General features: G+C 45.3%; 1 protein-coding gene and 1 long non-coding RNA gene across 6 annotated transcripts in view; both read right to left on the bottom strand.

Annotated features, from left to right (window-relative positions):
- TET1 (tet methylcytosine dioxygenase 1) overlaps positions 1-13620 on the bottom strand; it is a 72893-nt gene extending 59273 nt beyond the window's left edge. For 4 of the 5 annotated variants that reach the window (XM_021397556.1, XM_021397558.1, XM_021397559.1 and 1 more), the window contains exons 1-2: positions 13396-13620; positions 3915-5954 (exon numbers count right to left, since the gene is read on the bottom strand). In XM_021397556.1, the coding sequence (XP_021253231.1) occupies positions 3915-5831 (1917 nt within the window). In that variant the 5' untranslated portion in view covers positions 5832-5954; positions 13396-13620. Of the gene's footprint in view, positions 1-3914; positions 5955-10804; positions 10931-13395 lie in introns of all 5 variants that reach the window. The other variant, XM_021397557.1, reaches the window with a different exon arrangement.
- The window catches only part of LOC110399475, an 8748-nt gene continuing 4027 nt past the window's right edge, over positions 16978-21698 (bottom strand). The window contains exons 2-3 of the long non-coding RNA XR_002439226.1: positions 19922-20005; positions 16978-17131 (exon numbers count right to left, since the gene is read on the bottom strand). This is a non-coding gene — a long non-coding RNA (uncharacterized LOC110399475). The remainder of the gene's footprint in view (positions 17132-19921; positions 20006-21698) is intronic.

Raw genomic sequence — 21698 nt, 5'->3', positions numbered from 1 at the left:
CCCCACCCGCGCGGCGCGGCCTCGCGAGGTCTGCGGCACGCGGGGTCAGGCGAGGACACGGCCGACAGTGAGGGAGGGGCGGGCAGCGAGAGCCCACGGAGGGCGGCGGCGGGCGGACAGCGGGCCCCAAAGCCGGGCAGCCTGCTGAGGGGTTTTAACCACTTCTACACAGAAGGGGAGCACCTTGTCCCAGAGCCCAGACGGCACCGCGCCCCGGCCAGCACAGCCCTCTCCCCTTGGTAAGGGTCAAGCAGTATCTCACGTTGGCCCTGAGAAGCTTACCCCAAACAGCTCAGTCCAGACAGATAGCAGCTGCGGGGCTCTCCATTAAATCAGCATTTCCCATTCAAAAAAGAAGAGCGGCTGCTGGAAAGCTCCCAGCCTCCGCTAATTGCAGCATGCTCCTTAAATATGCCTGGGCTTTGGGCAGCACGTTAAAACCCACAAAGAAGCAGGCCGTATTGTCATTCCACAATTTCCCGTTACTCAGATTATAGCTGCTGAATGAGATGTCTTGGGACACCTCAGCGAGGCCAGATCCCACAGAGCCTCCTAGGGCAGTCACCGTCACCCACCTCCAGGCAAATGCTCCCTAGGAGCAAGCTGGCACCAGGACAGGGCTCCCGCCCAGGTGCAGCCCCAAAATGCAGGCACCTCTGCAAAGCCAGCCCCTGAAAATGCTTGTTCCCCAGGAGAAGTCAATACAAATCCTGCACCACCCTCCTATGCTGCTTTTGCAGCCTACTGAGCCCTGACCTGCAACATTTGTAGACCGCCGAGATGTGCACAATGCCGCAACAGCAGCAAAACAGACCACTTCTTGAGATAAAATGGGCTTTTTTGGTAGAAAATAGCTGCAAAACAGCCTCCAGCAACTACTATGTTATTTCAGAAAGCAGCAGTCTCGGAGACAAGAGAAAATGTAAAATTTCCACACTCCTGTGTAGGTGGAACTTGTTAAAATGCTCTTTTCACTGTGGAGTGTTCCTACATTATTCACCCAGAGTGGGACGGTAATGCAGCATAAAACCTTTTTCCTCTCCTTTTCAATGCCTTTGACACTTCTGACTTACCTGGCTGCTCCTTCAGGGAGCAGTGACGCCCAACCCTTTTGCCTATATATTGTAGGATGCTTTCTCCCCCGGCACCTAAGGAAGCCTCCCCTGCCGTAGCCACTGGAGAAGCAGCACTACCATTCCGGACCTCCCCCACACTGCGTCCCTGAAAAACCCATTACGCTCAACAAGGTAACATATCACTGAAGGTTTATGTGGATGTTATTTTTGAAAAACTGCTTTTTTTTTTTTTTTTTTAAAGCGGCATGCAGGGACTTTGAACCCCTGCACCAGATATCCTAGAGCCATTTAACACACACAGCTCTCATCCACTTCACCGACTTCTGCATTGTTTAGTTAAAGTCAAAAGAAATAATTCCCTTTAAGGCAAAACATCAATGTTTAAACTATGCTCACGCAGAGAACGTCTATCCCCTTGCATCCTCCTCCCAGTGAATCACCTCCAAAAAATGCTTACATTCCACCAACACGAGACAGAGACATACAGCTCCTCCAAACGAGGAATGTACTAAAGCCAACCTAATTTCTCTTAATTGCTTTGTGCCCTTTTTATACCATGGACAGAGACCTACAGACTTTTTCCCCCAGCTGCCCTCTATTTGAGACACATCACTGGCATGGAAATCCCAACTGCTGTAGTCTCAACCCTATCTCGGTCTGGGAAAACGCAAAGGGATTCCCTTTTGGAGTGCTAAAATCTTATCTAAAGGATAGCTGCTGCGCACTGCTTCCCATCCCCCCACATCACCCCCTATATCTAAGCATGTTCAAAGCACTCTCACAACACACACACACACGCTGCAGAAACAGTTTTCTCTTTCATTTTCTCAGAGCAGAGCTTCTGTAGAATATGAGAGACCAGACTTGCTCCTAGAAACATCTGAACAGGCACCAGGTTTAATTCAAATACTGTTTTATGAGAAAATACCTGACATGTTGTTAAATGTCAGGAATACTTCATTTCCTCTATGCCGTATTCAAAGTTCATACAAAATTTAACAAGAAATGAAAGAGGCCTCTGGTGCAGCTCTAAATGCATTGAATAAAATGTGACCAATTTAATAAAATAAAAGCACACAAGAAATGAGCTGCCAAAGGAATATAAACAAGAAATTCCTCATAAAGAAAGAAAAAGGAGTGCCTAAAGAGGAAAGAGGTGAAGGGGCAAAGAAAATCTGCAAGGAGAAGGTCAGACTTAGCAATAAAAGAAGTACGTTTAGCCTGGAAAACAAAGGTTGACAGAAAAGCTGGAGTGCTTCCTTTCACTGACCCTGCCAAAACCTTTTCTAAATCATGTCTTTTCAATCACTTCCTATCTCAGCTCCAATTCTCTTCCACAAGCCTCTTTAGCTCCAGTGGCTAAGTATACAGAAGGGCTTAATGTTGCCACTTTCTCACTGCAAGAAGTCAGCATCAGCCTCTATCACCTTTATTGCTTAATTATACGTCTTCAAGTCCCGTGTTAGTTGTCCCTTCCCTCACTTTGCTCATTATGAGCAGTTGAGACATAAAGGGGTTTTAATGAACTCTAAGCCAAGCTGTTTAAACCTACTTCCCTAAGCATTTTAATTTAAAATACACTTTCCTGCATAAAGCATATACACGTACCATAACCCCTTGCTACTATGGGACTCTCATCTTTGCCTGCCTACTGTGAAAACAGAACAGGCACATCTGCAAACCTCAGCAAGTACCGGACAGGGGAGGAAACAGGACCTCTCCTGAGATCTCTGCAGCAAACTGGGATTTCTACCTGCTGTAAGAACACGCTGTTTTAATGAACCTGCTGTTCAGAAATGTTTTGCAGGTGCATTCCCTGCAGCGTGAACTGCTCAGAGAGCACAGAGCGCACGCTTGTGCAGAGACTTGAACCCGAGTTTCCCACATCCCAAGGCAAATGTCCCAGCAACTTAACAACTGAGACAGCATCTCCCTCTCCACGGCTCAGTCTCTATTCAACCACATGAACTTCCAGGAGCAAGCAGAGGCTAACTCTGCAGCTTAGAGGTTAGGGAATTCAGCTGGGATGTGGGAAATCTGTGTTCAATTCCCTACTTACCTGATTTAAAGCCCGATCTTGAACTGAAATCTCTCAGAAGCTCGGGGCTGTTATCACAGGGGCATACAGAATGCCTTTTCCCCTCCTCTTTGGTCCAAAAGTAATGACCTGGGTTATAAAACACTGATGGATCAGAAAATGAGTAAGAAACAGAAAGAGAAAATGTGGGGGAGATGTGGTAAGTGATACAAAGTATGAGAGGCAGGAGAAATGAAATGAAAGAAACAGAAGAACAGAGAATTAGAAAGGCAGAGAGATGTGAAAGGGGAAGAGGCAGCTACAGTTTGATCTTGAAGTTTATTAATTTGTTTCCACCAAATGTATAATCACAAGCAAATCATTTTAACTCTAAAGAACAGGCAGCCTCCCTTCTTTTACCTTCTAATGTTAGCTATTTTGAAATGCACACCCTTTCCCTAAGAACTTAAGGTATCCTAAGACTACTCATTTCCTCCCTCCTCACATTTTGCACTTAAATCTTTCTCGTCTCTTCATGCCCTCAGTTGCTTTAGTCAATATGCCAGTATTTGAAACACAGAGTTAAAGCCATGCTTGCCTCTCTTTTTTTTTTTTTTTTCATCAACACAGCAGGAACAAGAGCAACTCTAGCTCACTTTAATCTATGCTTCTCTAGATAGCAAGAGAGTCACAGTGTAACTTGCTAGCTCCACCAGAGACCCTAAGTTCTCTAAAGCTGTACAACAACCCCCCTCTGCATCGTTTTAAGATGTACCTCAATCCTCAAAATTGTGACTTAATTCGAGACTTCTCTGGCTTACCTCAAGAGGTAGTGTGATTGGTGGCGGTGGCTTTTTCAGTTCTTCACATTTTCTCTTTTTACATATCCGGTGACTGGTTTTGCGTTTCCTGCAACAGCTGCATTCTTCACAATTTGTTTTCCGCAGACAGGGCTCACAGACTCCACAACGCCTTCGTTTCTTTTTCTCAAACACAGGGAGCAGAGATGGATATGCAAGAGGGTTACCAACAGCCGGATTTGTAAGAGAGGATGGCCCTGAGGCCTCAACTGCTTCAGTGCTGTCGCTCACGTTGTCCTGAACCAAATTCAAGCTTATTCCAACACTTCCCAGCTGTGATGAATAATCATTCTGCTGCAGTCTCGAGTCAGCTGGCAAATCTGCATTTATGGCTTTTTCTAAGTCAAGAACAGAGATTTCCGTGCTTGAAGGCAACTCTGAAACAAAACCTTCAGAGAATTTTCTGGAGCTTTCACAGGAGATTTTATCGGCTGCGCTTTTTTCTACATCTGATGATAAAGCGGGGACATAACCTGAATTCAAAATTAACGTCTCTGCATCAATACATTTAACAAGTTGTTCAATATCCTCCACTTCAATATTTGTTAAAGAGGTATCGGAAACTGGTTCACTTACTGTAAATATATGTTTTGAGTCTGGTTCTGTATTCTCTATTGTACAGCTCAAATCTGAGTATGAGTCAAGCTCTTTGTGAATGGGCACAAAATCCAGGAGTTTCACGTGGGATTCCACAAGTGAGCTTACACTTTCAAAATGTACAAGTGAATTTGATCCAGTGGCAGCTTCAGAGTGGGAATGTGAACTAAGGTCTTCATTCTCAGACTCCAAATCCCCATCTGCTTTTAAGCAGGAGTCTGCAAATGAGCACAAATTTTCTAAACATTCTTGTGAATTTAACTCAGAGGTAACTGTGGGTGCAGAATTCAAGTTGTGCTCTTCACTAACTAGCACCAGGTCCGACTCTGTTTCAATGTGGGATTCAGCAAGTGGGACCAGCTCTTCTAACAGCACGGCTGAACTGGGGTCTGAGGTATCAATAGAACCAGAGTCAGGTTCTTTACTGTTAGGCACCAGGTCGAAGGGAGTCTCTATGCACACCTTTGAGTTTGATTCAGAGGTGGTTATGGAATCAGAAGATGGAAGCACCAATGCAGCATCTTCAACAAATGCTTCAGCTGCACTACTCACATTGAGATCAGTGAGTGTTGGCTCACAGGGCAGGTCTTCATGCTCATACTCCACCTCTGACACTGTTGTATTGTCATCAGTTACTTGGGTGCTCGGAACCAAGTTCTTCACTTCAGATACTTCTCCCTCCTTTTCCTGACCAGCACACGTGGCAGCAGGCTCTTCGTCTATCCTGCATGGAATATCCTCTACAGGCAGAGGAGCTAATTCATCTTCTGCTAAATTCTGTTCCAACACTTTTTCGGCCGCTTCAACACTTTTTTCTTCTACCACTGCCAGAGCTTGTTCGTGTTTTTCCTTTGTTTCTAGCTTTTTTTGTGCTGCAGCTTTTCTGGGTTTTGCAATTGTTGGAGCTTGGGAAAATCTACGGGAGAATGACCGGTTACGAAGAGACATTGTAAAACCATTGATGTTGAAAGCTTCCTGGCTATGAAAGAGGATATTGTCAGTTTTCTCCAGACTCACCCAAGGTGTTCCAGACAAGGTTCTGGTGACACTGCTCCTGAGAAATCTACCTGAAGAGCTCATGATTGGTTTCTTTTCTTGCTGCTTTTTCTTAACATCCTTTTCTTGTGCCGGCTTTTTGCCTTTTCCAGAACTAACAGCTTTTGTGGAAGTCTTTGTGGTTTTCTTTCTCACTTGGCTAGATTTCTTTTTACCCTGGTTAGTTTTCCTTTTGCCTATCTCTTCCTTTTTTGCTAATCTGGAAGGCCTTGCGTGGTGAGCCATGTCTGCGGAATAGTAGAAATGTTAAGAGAAGAGATGGAAAAAAATCATGAGCTCTTGAGAGAATTTTTCAACAGAAAACTGCACACTCCCATTGCGGCTCTCTGTAGCGATACAGAGTCAACTCTGAAATAGAAAAAGATAAAACAACATTAATATACATCTAATTAATGAAGAAAGCATGTATATTAAGCTGACTGTTTAAAAATACCCAGGTAGAACTTAGACACTAGGCTAAATCAACACAAAAGCTTTGAAAATATTAACAGACTGCAGAATTGAAAGCTTGCCTAGAAAACTAACAAAGAAGCGAAGAAAGTTCAAGTGATCATGCAGCAATTCATATTTATCATTTTACACCAATTTTAAGATGTTTGAACATTCTCATTCTTATTGGTGGTTTGTTAACCACCCCTCCCCTTGGGTAAGGGCAGCTAAAATTTACACCTGCAGATATGCTATGGAGCATAAAGCTACTACTACTTGGTCATTTGGGAAAAAACAACAACGCTGAATTTAGCTGGTTTTTCAGGCACCCATACACCATCACAAGAGCACCTCATCCATAGGCTGCACATCATGGTACACACCCAGGTTAAAACTGGAGAAATAACTACCTCTCTAAAGACATTTAACTTGTACTCATGGGGGTAAGTGGGTCAGGGAAGAATTGCTTTTCCAAGTGTTATCTCCTGGGATCATGTACGAGCACACTGCACTACATTGCAAGCCTTGGTCCTTTCCAGCAATATCAAATGTATTATGCAAGAAATCACCTCTGCTTCAAGATCATGACTACTGCCATATTTGCCATCAACAAAACACAAGATTTATCCTAAGCTTTTGTCTTCAAATATGGCTGCGATGAAAATGCCTCCAAACTCCCAAACACAACTCGGGCATTTCAGAGGATACAACAGACTCTTCTGGCTCCAGAGCAATTTTCTGAAAGGTAGGTTGCTTTTCTTTGTTTGTTTGGTTTTTTTTTTTAAATATAAAGAAATTCTGTTAAATACATAGGTTTTAAATACATGTCATTTTTAAGTACCTGTGGAAGGCTTTAAGAGCTTTATTTAGCTGTTCAAATAGATCAGATGGGGAGACAAGGGCATCCTAAAAATGTGAGCAGGCAGAGCAAGAGACTGTAGTCTCAGGCAGGACACCCCTTGTTATCATTTTTGGAACTCTTTAAGCTGAAGTCAAATCAACCCTAGGCCACCAACGGTCCACTGATGAGAAGAGAGAAAAAGGAAGAAGAAAAAACAAGGGGATAATGTTCAAAATCCTGACCTCTAAAGGAAGTAAAAAAGAGAATCCTGTCTCCTAAAGGAAGAAGAAAAAAGGAAGAAGGGTGCTGCTGAGTCCAAACCCCACTACTTTAAAAGGCAAGAGAGGCAGAGCACTCTCTTCCACATGACCTCAACCTGGCTGAAGCCAGCAGTGTGATGTCACCACAGCTGGGCTTACCCACAGCCCAGTCTGAGATCCACTGAAGGAGGGCAGAGCCCTGCTGGTGCAGCCCAGCCTACCTAGCACCTCAGAAATGTGTAAAGCTACCGCAGTGCCCAGGTTCAGCTTGTGTGGGGCAAACAATGGTGTGGGGCCTTTACAAAAAGGGCAGGCTCTGCAGGAACACATCCCCAGACCACAAGAACCCATCTCAGCACAGTGTAGTACAGACACCACGCATGTCTGCTGCACAGGACTACCAGTTCTCACTGTTCCCAGCCAGCATGCTGGCAGCAAACTCATCTCTAGCTCTGTCACAGCCATCAACAGGCTGCACAGCCACCACAATACTTGAAAAACCTAACAGTAACTCCCCACTATTTTTAAAGCAGCTTATTCATCTGTTCAGCAGTAAGCTGAATGATCTTGTATTCTACAAAATGTAAATCACATACATCACATGTCTATGTAAACATGCTGTGATCATTCTGTATCTCATCTGTATCTTACAGGAGCATTTCAAACTAATGTTACTAGACAGCACTTTTTCCGTGCACTCAAACATCATTTTTGGAGTCAGCAGTACAGCACAAGGCTAAACGCACTTCTAAGGTCACATCAGAAAACAAAGCTAACCACTCGTATCAAACAAGCTAATGGCAGAAGAAGAACTGGTAATGGCAGAAGAACATCTGACCCAGAGAGACTAAATACACATGTATAGCCATAGTTGCAGATAATGTTTCAAAGGCCGTTGCTAAAAGACCTAAACAGCTCCCACAGAAGTGCTCCAAAAAGTTAGGTTGGACACTGAAATACAATAAACAGAAACCTGAAGTTAAGGTAATTTGAGTGCTTTCCTTCCCTTACCCTTTTCTGGAATGGCATAGAGGAAGAGGGACATGGCCATTACCAGTCACTCCACCAACTGAGCAAAGAGGCATCAGCAGCACATTAACAGGTCCATGAAACAGTTGCTGGCAGTCTGCAAAGAGCTGCCCACTTCCTTGTGGTTTTGATGAAGCCAGGCTCCAAAGGACAGCCTGGAGGGCTGCAAAGCCAGCTGCAAATAAGCAGCAGGCAGCCCATTGGTAGCCATTAGAATCTGATACTACATAACAGCGGTAGGAGAGGAAATGCAAGCCACTTTCAGAGACTATAGCCAGGAGAGCAAGGAAGAAAGCAAGCAAATAAGGGCCAGGCAGCATGGAAATGTGTCAGTCAGGAGGGGAGCAGAAGAGAGGAGATAAAGCCTTTTCTCTTTATCAGCCCTGAAACAGAAGTAGAAGGATGAGAGAAAACAGGAGATCAAGAATGGAAACAGAGACTGGATTTTTGAAGATACTGAATGTGTTTAATGCTTTGCTCTTGCTACTTTTCTACATAAACAGTTGGCACTGCTGTTGTAGAAGTCTGGGAAGCATTATTTGCAAAATCACCAGTCAGAAGCTTCATTTATAGCAATCTTGTAAAAGTTTAATTTTTTTCTTTAAAATCATGATTATGTAATATGTCTTTATGTGCATTTAGAGATTTCAACACAGGTGCCTCAAGACTGAAGAAGCAAGATCATCCGGCTTTGTTTTTAACAAAAACAAACAAACAAACAACATAACTCTGCACCTGTGGAGTTATTACTATTTTTTGGAAGGAATATAGAAAAGTAACAAAGCCAAAGTGTTGCTTCATTTCAGGACCAAAATCAGAGGCTTTGAATGTAAAGTGGCTGAAGACCTCTTTTTTTCCCTTGGTAAACAAAAAAAAAAGTTATTTGTCGGAAATCACCTGGCATTTAAATACCATGGAAGAGAAGATGGAAAAGGCTGTTAGTATCTGTCAGAGACAATACAGAGACACACAGAAAACAGTAGCAACTTTATCCATTTTGTTTCAATTTTGTCACTGGAAAGAATTTTTCTTTAGAGGAGATCTGGGCAACAGCTCTCTAAAGGACTTTATCTTTTTTTCTTTCCTTTTAATACTGAACTCCAGTTTTATCCATCTGGAACTGAGCACCTGACCTCCAAGGCAATTGTAGCCTCTTGGGAGAAATGCCTGTCAGCACAAGGGCTTTGCTTCCCCTTAAAGAAACCCCATACTCTCTCTGAGTACTTCTCTGCCACAATAACCTTAACTGCTAGATTAAAGAAAAAAAGAAAAGAAACAAAGTTTCTAGTAAAACTAAATTTACCTTGTTGCTGTTATGTTTATTTTGCCACATCTAGGATCAAAATATTAGGTAGCTACAAGCTCAGTATTCGAGATTTGTTTTCTGCAGCACTAAGGAATATTTTACCCTCTCTTTTCCATGTAAAGGGCTGGCAAAGATGTTGTGTCGATGCCTGCACCAGTTGCAAATTGCCTCATGTCACTTCTTAAGGACAAATAGTAGCTACACCACATGTCACATTTTAAAACAAGACATCCTATTACTAACACACCTATGTCAACTTCCAGAACTATCAAACACAAATCTAACGGGTTAATGCAATAACTTGTCAGTTTTCATCATCCTGGAGAGAAAAACTAACTTCAGTGGTCTCTTCTGAGTTCCAACCCAGATGGGATCCCTCCCTGAGACAGGAGGACAGGCGTCCCTATAAAGTAATGTGGGTAATAAGTACAGGAGGGTTTGGAGGGAACCGCCCCAAACAGCAACAGTGCATCCTGAAGCTGCTTCCAACTTGAGCTGATTTCTCTTCTAATTCACGTGCAAAACTGAAAGCTGGTTGTAAGACCAGTACCTTAAGCTTTGCTCTCAGTAATAAATCTGGAGCAATCCCACTGACTGCTATAATCCTCAGCAAATACTGCTAAAAAGCTAATCAAGGGCTAAATCTTTTAGTCCCAATCAGGTCAAAATTCCAGACAATTATAATGAGAATCTTGCCTACAAGGTAATGGGGGGATTTAACCCTATATTGCTGGAATGTCTCCAGGAAAAGCAATAAAAATATTTTTTTAAATGTTTCTCTTACTTTCATTTTCTTTGCACAGAATAACAAAAAGAAAAGAATTTTCCCTTTCAAAGTAGCATTCATTAAGATTCTGTTTCATAACTAGGTGGAAAACTTAAAAGATGTGTTTTCATAAAATGGTGACAGCCTTTATCTGACATCATAAAAGAAAGTAAGTGACCCTTGGAAAAAAAAAAAAAAAAAAAAAAAAAAACACAGCTGTATGGGAAAAATCACACAGCTAGGACTAGCTCAGCCTGGTTTCACTACAGCCAGAATGAACCAATTTAATGCACTTTGTTTCAGTGTTTAAATGTCTTTTTAAAAGTCACTTGAGATTAGCCTGGTGGGGGAACAAGACCTAGAAACTTTCATAAAAGCCATTTTAAATAATAATACACAGGTCCCAAGCAATAAGGTTCACCTCTTGACTTAGAAGTCGTCATACCATCTCTTATCTACAATTTTGAATGGAGAAGCATCTCATTTCCAGCAGCAAGCGTTCTAAAGGAAGACACAACAGACACTGGAATAGACAGAAACTAGAAAAGCTGACCCTATGCAACATACCAAATCTTTTTTCAGCCCTCTTGGAACTGTGTCACATCATCTGGATTTTCTTCCCAGCTGTACTCAAGTCAGCCCACTTTTCAATCTTGCTCCATTCTCTGCATCTACTGATTGTTCAGTACAACACTTTGTGTATGAAAAGAAGGGAAATGGGTTAAGAGGGGAGAATTAGCTTTAATTTTCCCTCCCCCTTCTTCTTTAATCCTTGAGTATCCATTTGGTTTTGGTTAAGAAATAAAAATGAAACTCAGGACCAGGAACTACTTCACGCACGCTCTCACAGAGGCTCTCCCTTGGCAGTGCAGCCCACTGCCTGCCGCTCACTGCCACGCAGCCTCTCTGAGCTTTCCTTCTGCAGAAACACTGCTTCAAACAGGGCTGCAGCCTCGCGCACCCTTCACGAGTTGCTTTCTGTTTTACTGTGCATACACCTGCCACCTTGCTTTCCAGGATCATTGCCACTCTTGAGCAAAATTGACATATTTTATCCACATACATGAAACTTTGACTTAAGACAACGCTTTCCAGCAGTTTACTGCAAACCTGGAGCAGGCACTGCAGGATGCATCTGGAAAGCAAAACCCTTTTCCTGCTCATGTTCAGCAGGTCACGCACCAAGACCTTCACTTCATCCTACTTTTTGTCCTCCTGGCCCCAGAATCCCACCTCTGCTCTAGGGGCAGTAGGTGCCACATGACTTAAACAGGACTGCCTCTAAGTCCTACTTTCCTCACTGCAGGGGGAGCAGAGGGCTGCTGTGAATCATGAACTCTGGCTCATTGAATTCAGCAAGAGGTGAGGGTATCTAGAATATTGCAGCAAAATGACTTCAGTACAAACTTTTGAAACCTGCCCAGCGAGTGAAACTAGTGAAAACACCACAAAAAAAAAAAGCCTTCCCAGTTTAGGGAAAGCTCTATTAGAACAATTAAAAAAAAAAAAAAAAGTTGCAAGGAACCATGCATGCTTAAACCACAAAACCAGATTAAACCTCAAGCAAACTACTGGCAGCAGAAACCCATTGTGAAGGCTCGCGCCGCATGTGCAAGCATCACCCCTTCGAGCCAGGCAGGAGTGTGCCTCTGCTTTAAGCTGTTCAGCACAGTCCTGACCTTACTGGGGAGAAATGCAAAAAAATAAAAAGATTTAATAAAGTTCTGGAGGCTCATCAAATGAAAACCCTTCCACCAGACGGCTCCAAGTCCTTATTAACAAAAATAGCAAGTGAAAACCCCTAAGCTAATCATATTCCCCCCATAAATACGCTTTTGTGATGCTTTAAACAGCGCCTTTCTTTCTGACAATATTTGACTCCCTTCCTTGGAGGTTTTACCTTTAGAAACAACCCTAACTGGATCACCTTATCTCAAACTCAATTAAAAGAAGGGGGTGGTGGAGAGAACCTTCAGGCAAAGATTAAGCCTGGAAATTTTCAGCCTGAACGGTATTTTGAAATGTAAGTAACTGAAAGCAGGATGGAAATGCTTAGACCAGCTTCGTCAACCACGGATAGCACGCCAGCCACGATAAAATACTATCAGTAGCGATTTGGAATTATTACCCAGCAAAGTTTCTACAGAAGTTCCTGATATCAGCGAGCTCCTCGGTGCTCGCCCTCGCCTCGAATTCCTCCCTGATTACCTGCTGCGTGCAGCCCGGCCCTGCCCGACGTCCCCGAGACCCCTCCTGCCTGCAGCCGCCTCGCTCCCACCCCTGCGCTGCTGGAGGGAGCACCGCTCGGGGGCAGCGCCTCGCCTTCTCCCAGCCGGGCACCGGGCTGCCGCCCAGCCCCACAGCCAACGCCACGCTTTCTGGATTCCATCTCCACGCTTAATTTGCGTTGACTGACATTAATGAAAACAAGGTGATTACTGCGTGGAAGAGCTCTCTCCCTCTTCACAAAAGTGCCTTAAAAAGAGCACCGAGCACGGCTAGAAAGAGCCACTACTAGGACGGTTTCTTAAAATTATTTTCACAGGTTCCTCCTTTAAAATTTAAAGAGACACCTTTGCCCCGTAAGCCTGCTCGGTCACGCTCTAGCTATCCTGCGCTGCAAGCACACGTTTCCCCAGCTGCTGCAAGAAGGGCTCCGGCAGGACCCTGCGGCTGCACCACCCCGGCCATGCGTGGCTGTGCACGGGCACCACCGCCCGCTACGGGAGCAGGCAGAGGCCGGGCAGGGCAGGGGCAGGCCCGCCACAGGCTCCTCGTGGCCCCACGGCCCACAGCGGGGCTGCAGGGGGCAGACAAAGGGGCCGGGGCTGGGGCCGCTCCCGCCTCAGCTCCGGTCTCGCCGAGGGGACGCTGCACCCCCAGAGAAGGAGAACGCAGCGCGGCCCCGCTCCCCTGCCCTTTTGCAGGAGTGGCTGCGGGTCCCGGCTCTCCACGCTGGATGCCCCGCTCGCTCTCCGTCCCCGTTTCCAGGCAGGCTCCGGCGCAGACCGGACCCGTCCTCCCCTCAGGCCGGCAGCGGGCTGCCCCGGCCTTCCCTCCCGGCCTCGGCTCCACACCGGGCCGGGCGAGAGGGGAAGGGGCGAAAGAATAAAAAGTGGAGGGGAAGGAGAAGGCGACGCGCCGTCCCACGTACGTACCGCGGCTAACAGGAAGGGGCGACGCGGGCATGGCTGGGCTGGGCTCGGCGCGGGTCATGCTCACGCCTCGCTGCCTGTCCCCATAGCGCGGCGAGCCCAGCGCGGCAGACGGAGCCTCGGTGGCGCCGGGCCGCGAAACGTGCTCTCGGCGTCGCCCCTGGCCGGACCCTCCGGGAGGGAGCGGGGAGGGGGCGGCTCGGCGGGGCGCTCGCCGCACCGAGCCCTCCCGGCAGGCGGCAAAACGCGCCCTGGATCCCCGCGGCTGGAGCGGGATTCGTCGCCCGCCCCCGGGCAGCAGGCGGCAGCGCCGCGCGCCCCGGGGCGGGCCCGGGGCCGGAGGAGCGGCTCCTTCGCTGCCACCGCCCCGCTGCCCCAGGAGCGCTGGAGAGGGAGCGGGACCGCTGCGGTGGAAGGGAAGCGGGTGGTCCGTTCCGCCTGGAGGTCTCCAGCTGCGGAGGTGACACTGAAATTACCATTTTTTTTTTGTTTCGGCTGGAAGAGGGAGCTTCATTCCGGCCGAAGGGGCCTGCGGCAGCGCTCCGGACAGCGGGAAACGCGGCTGTGCCGCCCCGGCCTTCTGCGAGGGAGAAACCGTGCCCTGCTCTCCCCACGTCAACCCCTTCCATTAAAAGCCGCCCATGGTTTTTGCTGCTCCTTCCCGAGGGAAGGGGTGAGCAGTATCCTCTAATATCAAGGCTGGACCACTCGTCCTCCTTCCCAGTCGTTATCGCGGCAGCCTTTTGTCAGGGCACAAAGCAGCTACCAATCCGATGTCCCCTCAGATGTCCCTTCAGAGAACAGATGTTGGAAATAGATCTATGAAACAATACACCCTAGCAGTGCATTTTTTTTTAACTGTCATTATTAAATCCCTAGCTGCTTACTGTAAAGCGCTTAAAATGCGAAGCAAGCCATTCAGATGCGAGTCTGCAGGGAGGCTTTTCTGCTATGTATGAGAGCAGCAGCACTGCCCATCTCCATTCCCACTAGAATGTTCTAAACGCTCGCATTTTGTTAGCTATTCTCATTCGCTATTTTCGTTTGTTTCAGAGAAAAGAGAAACAGCAGCGCAGATGCACACAGCTTATTGTCACTGCCAGCTCCTGTGGGCAGCATGGTTCAGTGCCAGGGGTACCCATCACTGGTTTGTGCCTTCATCCTCTGCTCTCCTCCCCTTCCTTTCCTTACAGTCAAAAAGGAATACAAATTTGGGAATCTTAGCCAAGCTCATGGACACTTCAGATATAATAAAGCGAACCCACGTACACCTGAATTTCGAGCACTTGCCTGGTCAACATTCACTGGCTGCTAACTTAGACTGTGTGCAGGGGCTCTCTGTTCTGCCTGTAACCAGAGATTACTTGACTCCAGTGCTGGATATTGAGGGCTATGTCATACTGAAGGCCTGCCCTGTTAAAAAGAAGAGGTAACAAACTCTTTTTGTAAGAAAACATATGATTTGAGAAATAAAAACTATTGCTGTCCAAGTGCTGCACATGGCATAAGTGGAAGAGAACTGGAACTTGATGGTAAAACCCCATGTAAGCTCAGAGCACGGCTCTTGGGAAGGTGGGAGTACATTGAAAGTTGTGGGCTTGGACAAAATGATGAGAAATGAGTAACTTGGAGGAAAGCAACCAGCAAAAGGTCAAAGGCTTGATTAGAACATAAAATCTAACGGGAACAACCAAACCCTAGCATGTACAGCCACTGTTCCATTCAAAACTCTGCTAAAATCTAGGGAACAAACTAGAGCTATCATTTGTTCACTTTCACCAATGCAAACATAGATGCTTGTGGTCTTTTTCAATGCTAACGAGCCGGAAGGCGGGCAGCAGAAAGAGATGATCCTACCTGGCGGTGCTAAGGTACTCAGCCTCCTAAAGTAAAAGCTGAATGTAAAGGTTTGTAGAAAGATTTCACAGTAATCACTGGCTGGGCAACAGAATGGTGGATGAAATTCTTTTGCTAAAATGTGAAGTGAAGCACACGGGGGAAACATGGAAACCAGGGCCTCTGAATTAGCCACTTCCATTCAAAATAGAGATCCTGGTTCCATTACAGACAGCTCTGTAAAACTCTTCAGTGTGCTCGGTAGCATCAGGAGGAGAGAACAAAGCAGGGAACACCATTGCTATTGAGTAAAATGTGGAGTTCTCATCTACACAGCTTAAAAGGGTCAAAGTACAACCTAAAAAGGCACGGGGTGATAAGGGCACCAGAAGTGCAAGGAACAGTGAAACTCTCCAAGGTTAAATGTCAAACATTTAAATGTCATACACTATAAAAACCAGAGCAGCATAGAAAGTGTTAACACAGTGATCACTATTTCTCTGAAGTACATGTATCAAATATCAGAATAGAAGACATCTACTTTTTCATGCAGTGCACTGTTAAACCATAGAACTCACTGCTACAGAGCATTACAGATGCCAAAAATCAATAGGTTAGATTTCTAAAGAAAATAATAATGGGAGAATGTTGAATCAAAATCTACTTAATGGAACAGTGCCAATTTAGCTATACACTACTGGAAGGTAGAAGAGTATCTTTAGAAAATAGCCCTGAAGCTGCTTCAGCTTTCTTCCAGAGATATGCTGCTGACTGTCACAAGCAGACTCTTAGCCTAACACAGGACTGCCATATCTGTGCTTTCATGCAAAGGAATATCAGAACGATACCTGCAAGACACATACAACTGGACACTGAAGTACTAAAGAATAAAATGCACAGCTCTAAGTAGCTGCACATTACTGTCAGATTTAGTGCAAGAGAAGTCTGCACTGAGCATCAGGGAACCACACAGGGCAGCTGCTCCCTGAGGAAAAGGGAGCCAAGCACAGTCACAAAACCAGCAGGACAAGGACCACGCTGGCCAGTGCCTGCTCCTGCAGTACCCACACAAGGGAAACAGGATATGTCTGAGGATAGCAGGTAAATCCAAGAGTCCTGATGGCCACTGAAATTCCAGGTGATGGGACAGATCCGAGGCCGAACCAAGAAGTCAGTCTACAGGTTATAATCATATCTAGGGACCCAGTAGGAAAACAACACTTGACATAATCTAAGTAAATGATGGGCAGAGCCCAGAGTAGCCAAAAAAGACTGCCATCAAAGCCCAAATCAACCGGCTCCACAGCTCTTCCAAGTATGAGCTTAAATAGAAGTCCTAAGTCCTGTGTCCATGGACAGAGCAAGTGTGCAGAGACCCCAAACACAGCTGATCGGGGCCATGAAGACCTGTTAGTGCTCTGACACTGAAAATGGACCTTTTCAGGGATGTTGGCCCTAAATCACTCCTGTGGATTCATCCAGACCAGATCTCCGATCATCTGTTATCAGTCCAGTGAGAAAGCGATAGATGTCCCTCATGCCAAACCTGAGTTAAGCCCTCCATAAACCAAAAGCCACAGGAATTACACCACAAAGACACCTAAGCTGTTTTGTAAGGGAAAGATTGGGTCTATCCAGGTCTATGTAGGCTTCTGGGGCCAAACAATTATAATGGAAATATTATGCTGAGACATAAGAACTGGTTCCTTGTTCAATTACAAAGCATAAATTAAAGCATCTACCTTGCAAATTCTCCTTCATATTTATTGGCTTTGCAGTGCAAGAAGGCAGTTGGCCTGCTTGCAGACCAGACATGTCCTTGGAAGCTGTATGCTGCACTGATGTGGTGCCGTGCCTGCAAACCCAGCTGAGCACAAGCCAACCACCTCTAATGTCTTTGTACCTGCAATACAGATAATCAGATAAATCACCCACAGAACTGTCAGTTGGCAGTATCTGAAAGAGAAGTCTTGAATAACATGTGTTTAATGCAGAAACTCTTGAATTCTAATTGCGGTTTTGCCAATGACTTCCTCATTTAGTCTTTCTTGGCCCCAGTTCTGTAGATAATATCTACCTGTGAGATAGGCACTGGAAATAAGTGAACTGGAAGCATGAGAGAATAAGAGATCTGGAAGCATGCTGAATACAGATAGCTTAAGTGTTAATACTATTTTGTAAGACCATGATTTCCTCTTCTGCCTCAGTTTTATTTAGGTCCATTGAATCTAATCTAAATATTTTCAATTGGATATTCTGACCCTGCGGCTGACAGATGACGCATAGCATAGTGAACAACTCTTCCAGCCATGGCCCAAGCTTGCCACATTCCTTTCAAAATGACAACTTGAGAGCAGGCTGTAAGCAAGAAGGAATGCCCTCACTGGGGTAGTAGCTTGCTCCTGTTTTTCACTTCTCTTGGGAAATTTTGGGCCTTGTTCCACTGCATGACTGTGCATGAGCAATATCATCATAGAATGGCTTAGATTAGAAGAGACTTTAAAGATCATCGAACAAAAACCCCCTACTGTGGGCAGGGTTGCCAACCACTATATCAGGCTGCCCAGGGCTCCATCCAACCTGGACTTGATCCCCTCCCAAGGATGGGGTATCCATAACTTCTCTGGGCAGCCTGCTCCAGTGCCTCATCAACCTCTGAGTAAAGAATTTCTTCCTAACATTTAATCAAAATTTCCCCTCTTCTATTTTAAAGCCATTCCCCCTTGTCCTAGCACTATCTGACTGTGCAGTCACTCCCCTTCTTGCTTTTAATCTCCCTTCAAGTACTGGAAGGCTGCAATGACGTCTCACCAGAGCCTACCCTTGTCCAAGCTAAACAAGTCCAACTCCCTTCTTCATAGGAGAGGAGCTCCAGCCCTTTGATCATCTTTGTTGCCCTCCTCTTGACCCACTCCAGCTGCTCCACATTCTTCTTCTACTGGGGACCCCAGACCTGGACACAGTACTCAAGATGGAGCCTCACAAGGGCAGAGTAGAGGGGGGCAATCACTTCCCATATCCTGCTGCTACCCCTTTTTTGATGCAAGATGCAGCTGGCCTTCTGGGCTGCAAGTGCACACTGCTGGCTCATGTCCAGCTTTTCATCCACCAGGATCCCCAAGTCCTTTTCTGCAAGGCTCCTCTCAGTGAGTTCTCCTAGTCTATAGATATATCTGGGATTGCCCTGACCCAAGTGTAACACCTTGCACTTGACCTTGTTGAACCTCATTAGATCCACATGGGCCTACTTTTCAAGACTGTCTAGGTCCCTGTGGACAGCATCTCTCCTTTCTATGGTGTCAAATAAACCACTCCGCTTAGTGTCATCTGCAAATTCGCTGAGGGTGCACTCAATTCCATCATCTGTGTAATTGATAAAGATGTTAAAGAGCACTGGTCCCAAGATGGACTCCCGGGGGACCCCACTTTTGACTGGCCTCCACTCGGACACGGAGTCATGGACAACAACTCTCTGGCTATGACCATCTAAACAATTCTTTATCTGCTGAATAGTCCAGCCCTCAAATCCATACAGCTCCAACTTAGAGATAAGGATGTGGTAAGAGACTGTGACAAAGGCCTTGCACAAGTCCAGTGCATGAGAGCAGAATAACTGCTGTGCCTGGCCAACAAATGCAGTCTGGCAGTAAACACTATGTCTAGGAAGAGAGCACCAGCCTGACATTTATGGGTGCTTCAAGTCTACTGCACTTGTACAGTAAGGCCTATTAAGTGGTTCCAGAGCACATGAAGTGCACACCTCCTCCCCACACATGAAAAAAATACAGTTGCCAGCTCAGCTTGAGAAACTTGGCAGTGTTCGGCAACTCCATGTCTGAATATTTAAATATTTCTGCTCCTTAAGGACCTCACTGATGCAGGTGGGGACTATAAGGGTTTGATTGCACCAACAGGTCTTAATGGCCCTGACCAGCCACAACCATGGTCCCTGCCTTACACCCCCATGCCAGGGCCCAACACTCCTTCCTTTTTTTTTTTTTTTTTTTTTTGAGCTATGCTATTAAGTGTGCTGGCTTCATCTTCTGGCTCTGATGTTCCTGATTTGCGTCTGTGGGTGAACCCTGGATTTTCTCAGTCCATCTGCTGTGGCTATTGATGGAGCCGGTTCCCAGCACCCAGCTCAGTGTGTCCTGCTGCAGGACTGCGCCCTGTCAGCAAGGATCAGCCTGTGCTGTGGTCACCTTTGGCTCCTGTCTCACTCTACCTTGGGAAATAGCATTGCCTTATTTACTTGCTACCAGGAAGATCAAAGTGCCATAGTTGCAAATTATTGAGACTTTCTCAGTTATTTTCAATTTGCAAGCTATGCTTTTACAGAAGAAAAAAAAATCCTCAAATTGTATTGAGTCTTGTGTGGGAGAAGTTCTTGACTGGTGGTGGTTTTGGGTGTGAGCAGAGGCAAATGAACAACTAGACAGACAGAAGTGAGTCTGTATCAATAATCAGTAAAGACCAAAAGCAAGTAAAAAGTAGGAAAAAAAATTATTTCGCTAAGGCCTAGAGGCATGGCACTTGAAGCTCTCTTTTCAGAAACAACTGCCATCAGAATAGCTTACCTAACTTCAGTCCTAATAGGTCATTTAAATTGATAAATGTCATTATAAAAATAAGCATCTTGAACACTGATGAAAAAAATCATAAACAAATCACACTTATCAATAAGGCCACCTACCAGCTTGAATTTTTCTTCCAGTTTGCAGCTATACTCTTCGGTAGCCTGACATCAATGTCTTCCCTAGTTGTACCATCAGTCTGTCTGGGAAGAACAACAGTCAGACGTAAGTGTGACCTGAGTGACATTTTAAAAATGGGTCATAAAAGGAAGTCACTAGAGAAATTCTGTAAAGTGTGCAAATACTTCAGGGTAAAAAGATGAAGTGATAGAAATGAGAATGTTAAGATTTGAAGATGTACATAATGAAATACTACTGTAGATGATAAAGAAAACAGAATTCCAGAGCACTTAAAATAGCCTAATAGCACTGAAGTATTAAAAAAAAAAAAAAAAAAGGTTTTAGGCTATGCACAAAGTTCACTGCTGAATTCCTTCCTGTTAGGGCATCTCTGAGATGTTCTGTGTTATTTTGCAATACAAGCTTCTTCTTTTCCTAAAAGTACGTGGTCATGGTTCACACTTCCCTAAATCACCAGGTCTGACAAAGTATTCTCCCAAAATATCTCACCAGTACTGAAAGTAAATAGCAGCCATTTATGCAGTTACCAGACCTTTCTAGTCATTTGTGAAACTCTAGAAAACTTTCAGCTGTTAGTGCTGTCGCAACACTCCTGAGAGGAAACTGTAAATAGCAGAAATGAAGCTTACTGTTGGAGCTGTCAAAGCATTATGATTGTGCCTCAGTGAGACCTTCTCCTGAGCAAAATCCCAAAGGAATTAAAGTTGGCTGGGGTAAAACCATACCAACAGCAGCTATTATCCTGGTTACTTAACCCATAGGGTACTTGCTTTCGCATTAGAGAATAAACAGGGTGACTTGAGCAAAAATTATGAGTTTCCCTGGTGTATTACAAACGTAAGAAGGCTGAGTTTGCTGCTGTAAAGGACATGTTTCAGATTTTCCCAGTAACAGAAGTCCTTGCACACCCTTGCTAAATATTTTTTATGATTGGGAAAAAATGCACATTGTAGCAGCCACTCCCCAAATAAGTAACGATCAAACAGAACAAAGTAAAGTTTTCCAAATGCTGCAACAAACTTAATTTTTAAGGAATGTAACCTGTTAAAGGAAAAAAGTACTAATTTCTGTTGAATGCAATTTGACATAAGCAGAGAGAAAAATGTTCCAGTAGATTTGTTTGGAAACGAGTTCCTTTTGCAAGTGTTGACTATTTTCTTCTTATTGAAAGTCTGACCTTTAAAAAAGGGATTTTGACATGTCAAACTATTGAAACTCAGCTCAAAACATATGGGGCAAAAAGCACGAACAGTACAATGGTTGCGGAAGATGCGCCGGCAGCTGCCAATGTTGGCTTTCTGACCAGTGCTATAGGTACACTGTCCTCACCTGAGGACAAACTTCTGTCACCAGCTTTTGAAAATAAACTTAAGTAAATGGCTGCTGGTAAGCCCTGTGCACTGTATTCAGCAAAGGCATTGTGGGCAGCCAGAAAAATCGCCAAAAAAAATGTTGACATCTGCAGAGATGATACTGGTGTCGATCACCGTGATTGTGAAACAGGTAACTTTTGTTATTGCAGCACCCGCTTCCCTTTCTGATGCGTTCTGAAACTTGAGTACGGACACTGAATATTTCCTTCCGCGCAGGGTACGAGGTCCGGAGGAAAGCTCGGCGCTGCGGGGCGAGGCGGTCACGTACACGCTGAAGGAACGGCTGCCACGTGCCCGAGTCTCACAGTCCGGCCGAGCCGAGGCGCAGTTCCCGCGGGCCGCCCCGCCGCCTCTGACGCGATCGGCAGGCGCCGCAGCGCGG

Source organism: Numida meleagris, chromosome 5 (assembly GCF_002078875.1).
Source record: "Numida meleagris isolate 19003 breed g44 Domestic line chromosome 5, NumMel1.0, whole genome shotgun sequence".
In the NCBI taxonomy this organism is placed as follows: Eukaryota; Metazoa; Chordata; class Aves; order Galliformes; family Numididae; genus Numida; species Numida meleagris.
The sequence above is the reverse complement of the archived record's forward strand: the minus strand, read 5'-3'. Positions and strand labels throughout refer to the sequence as shown.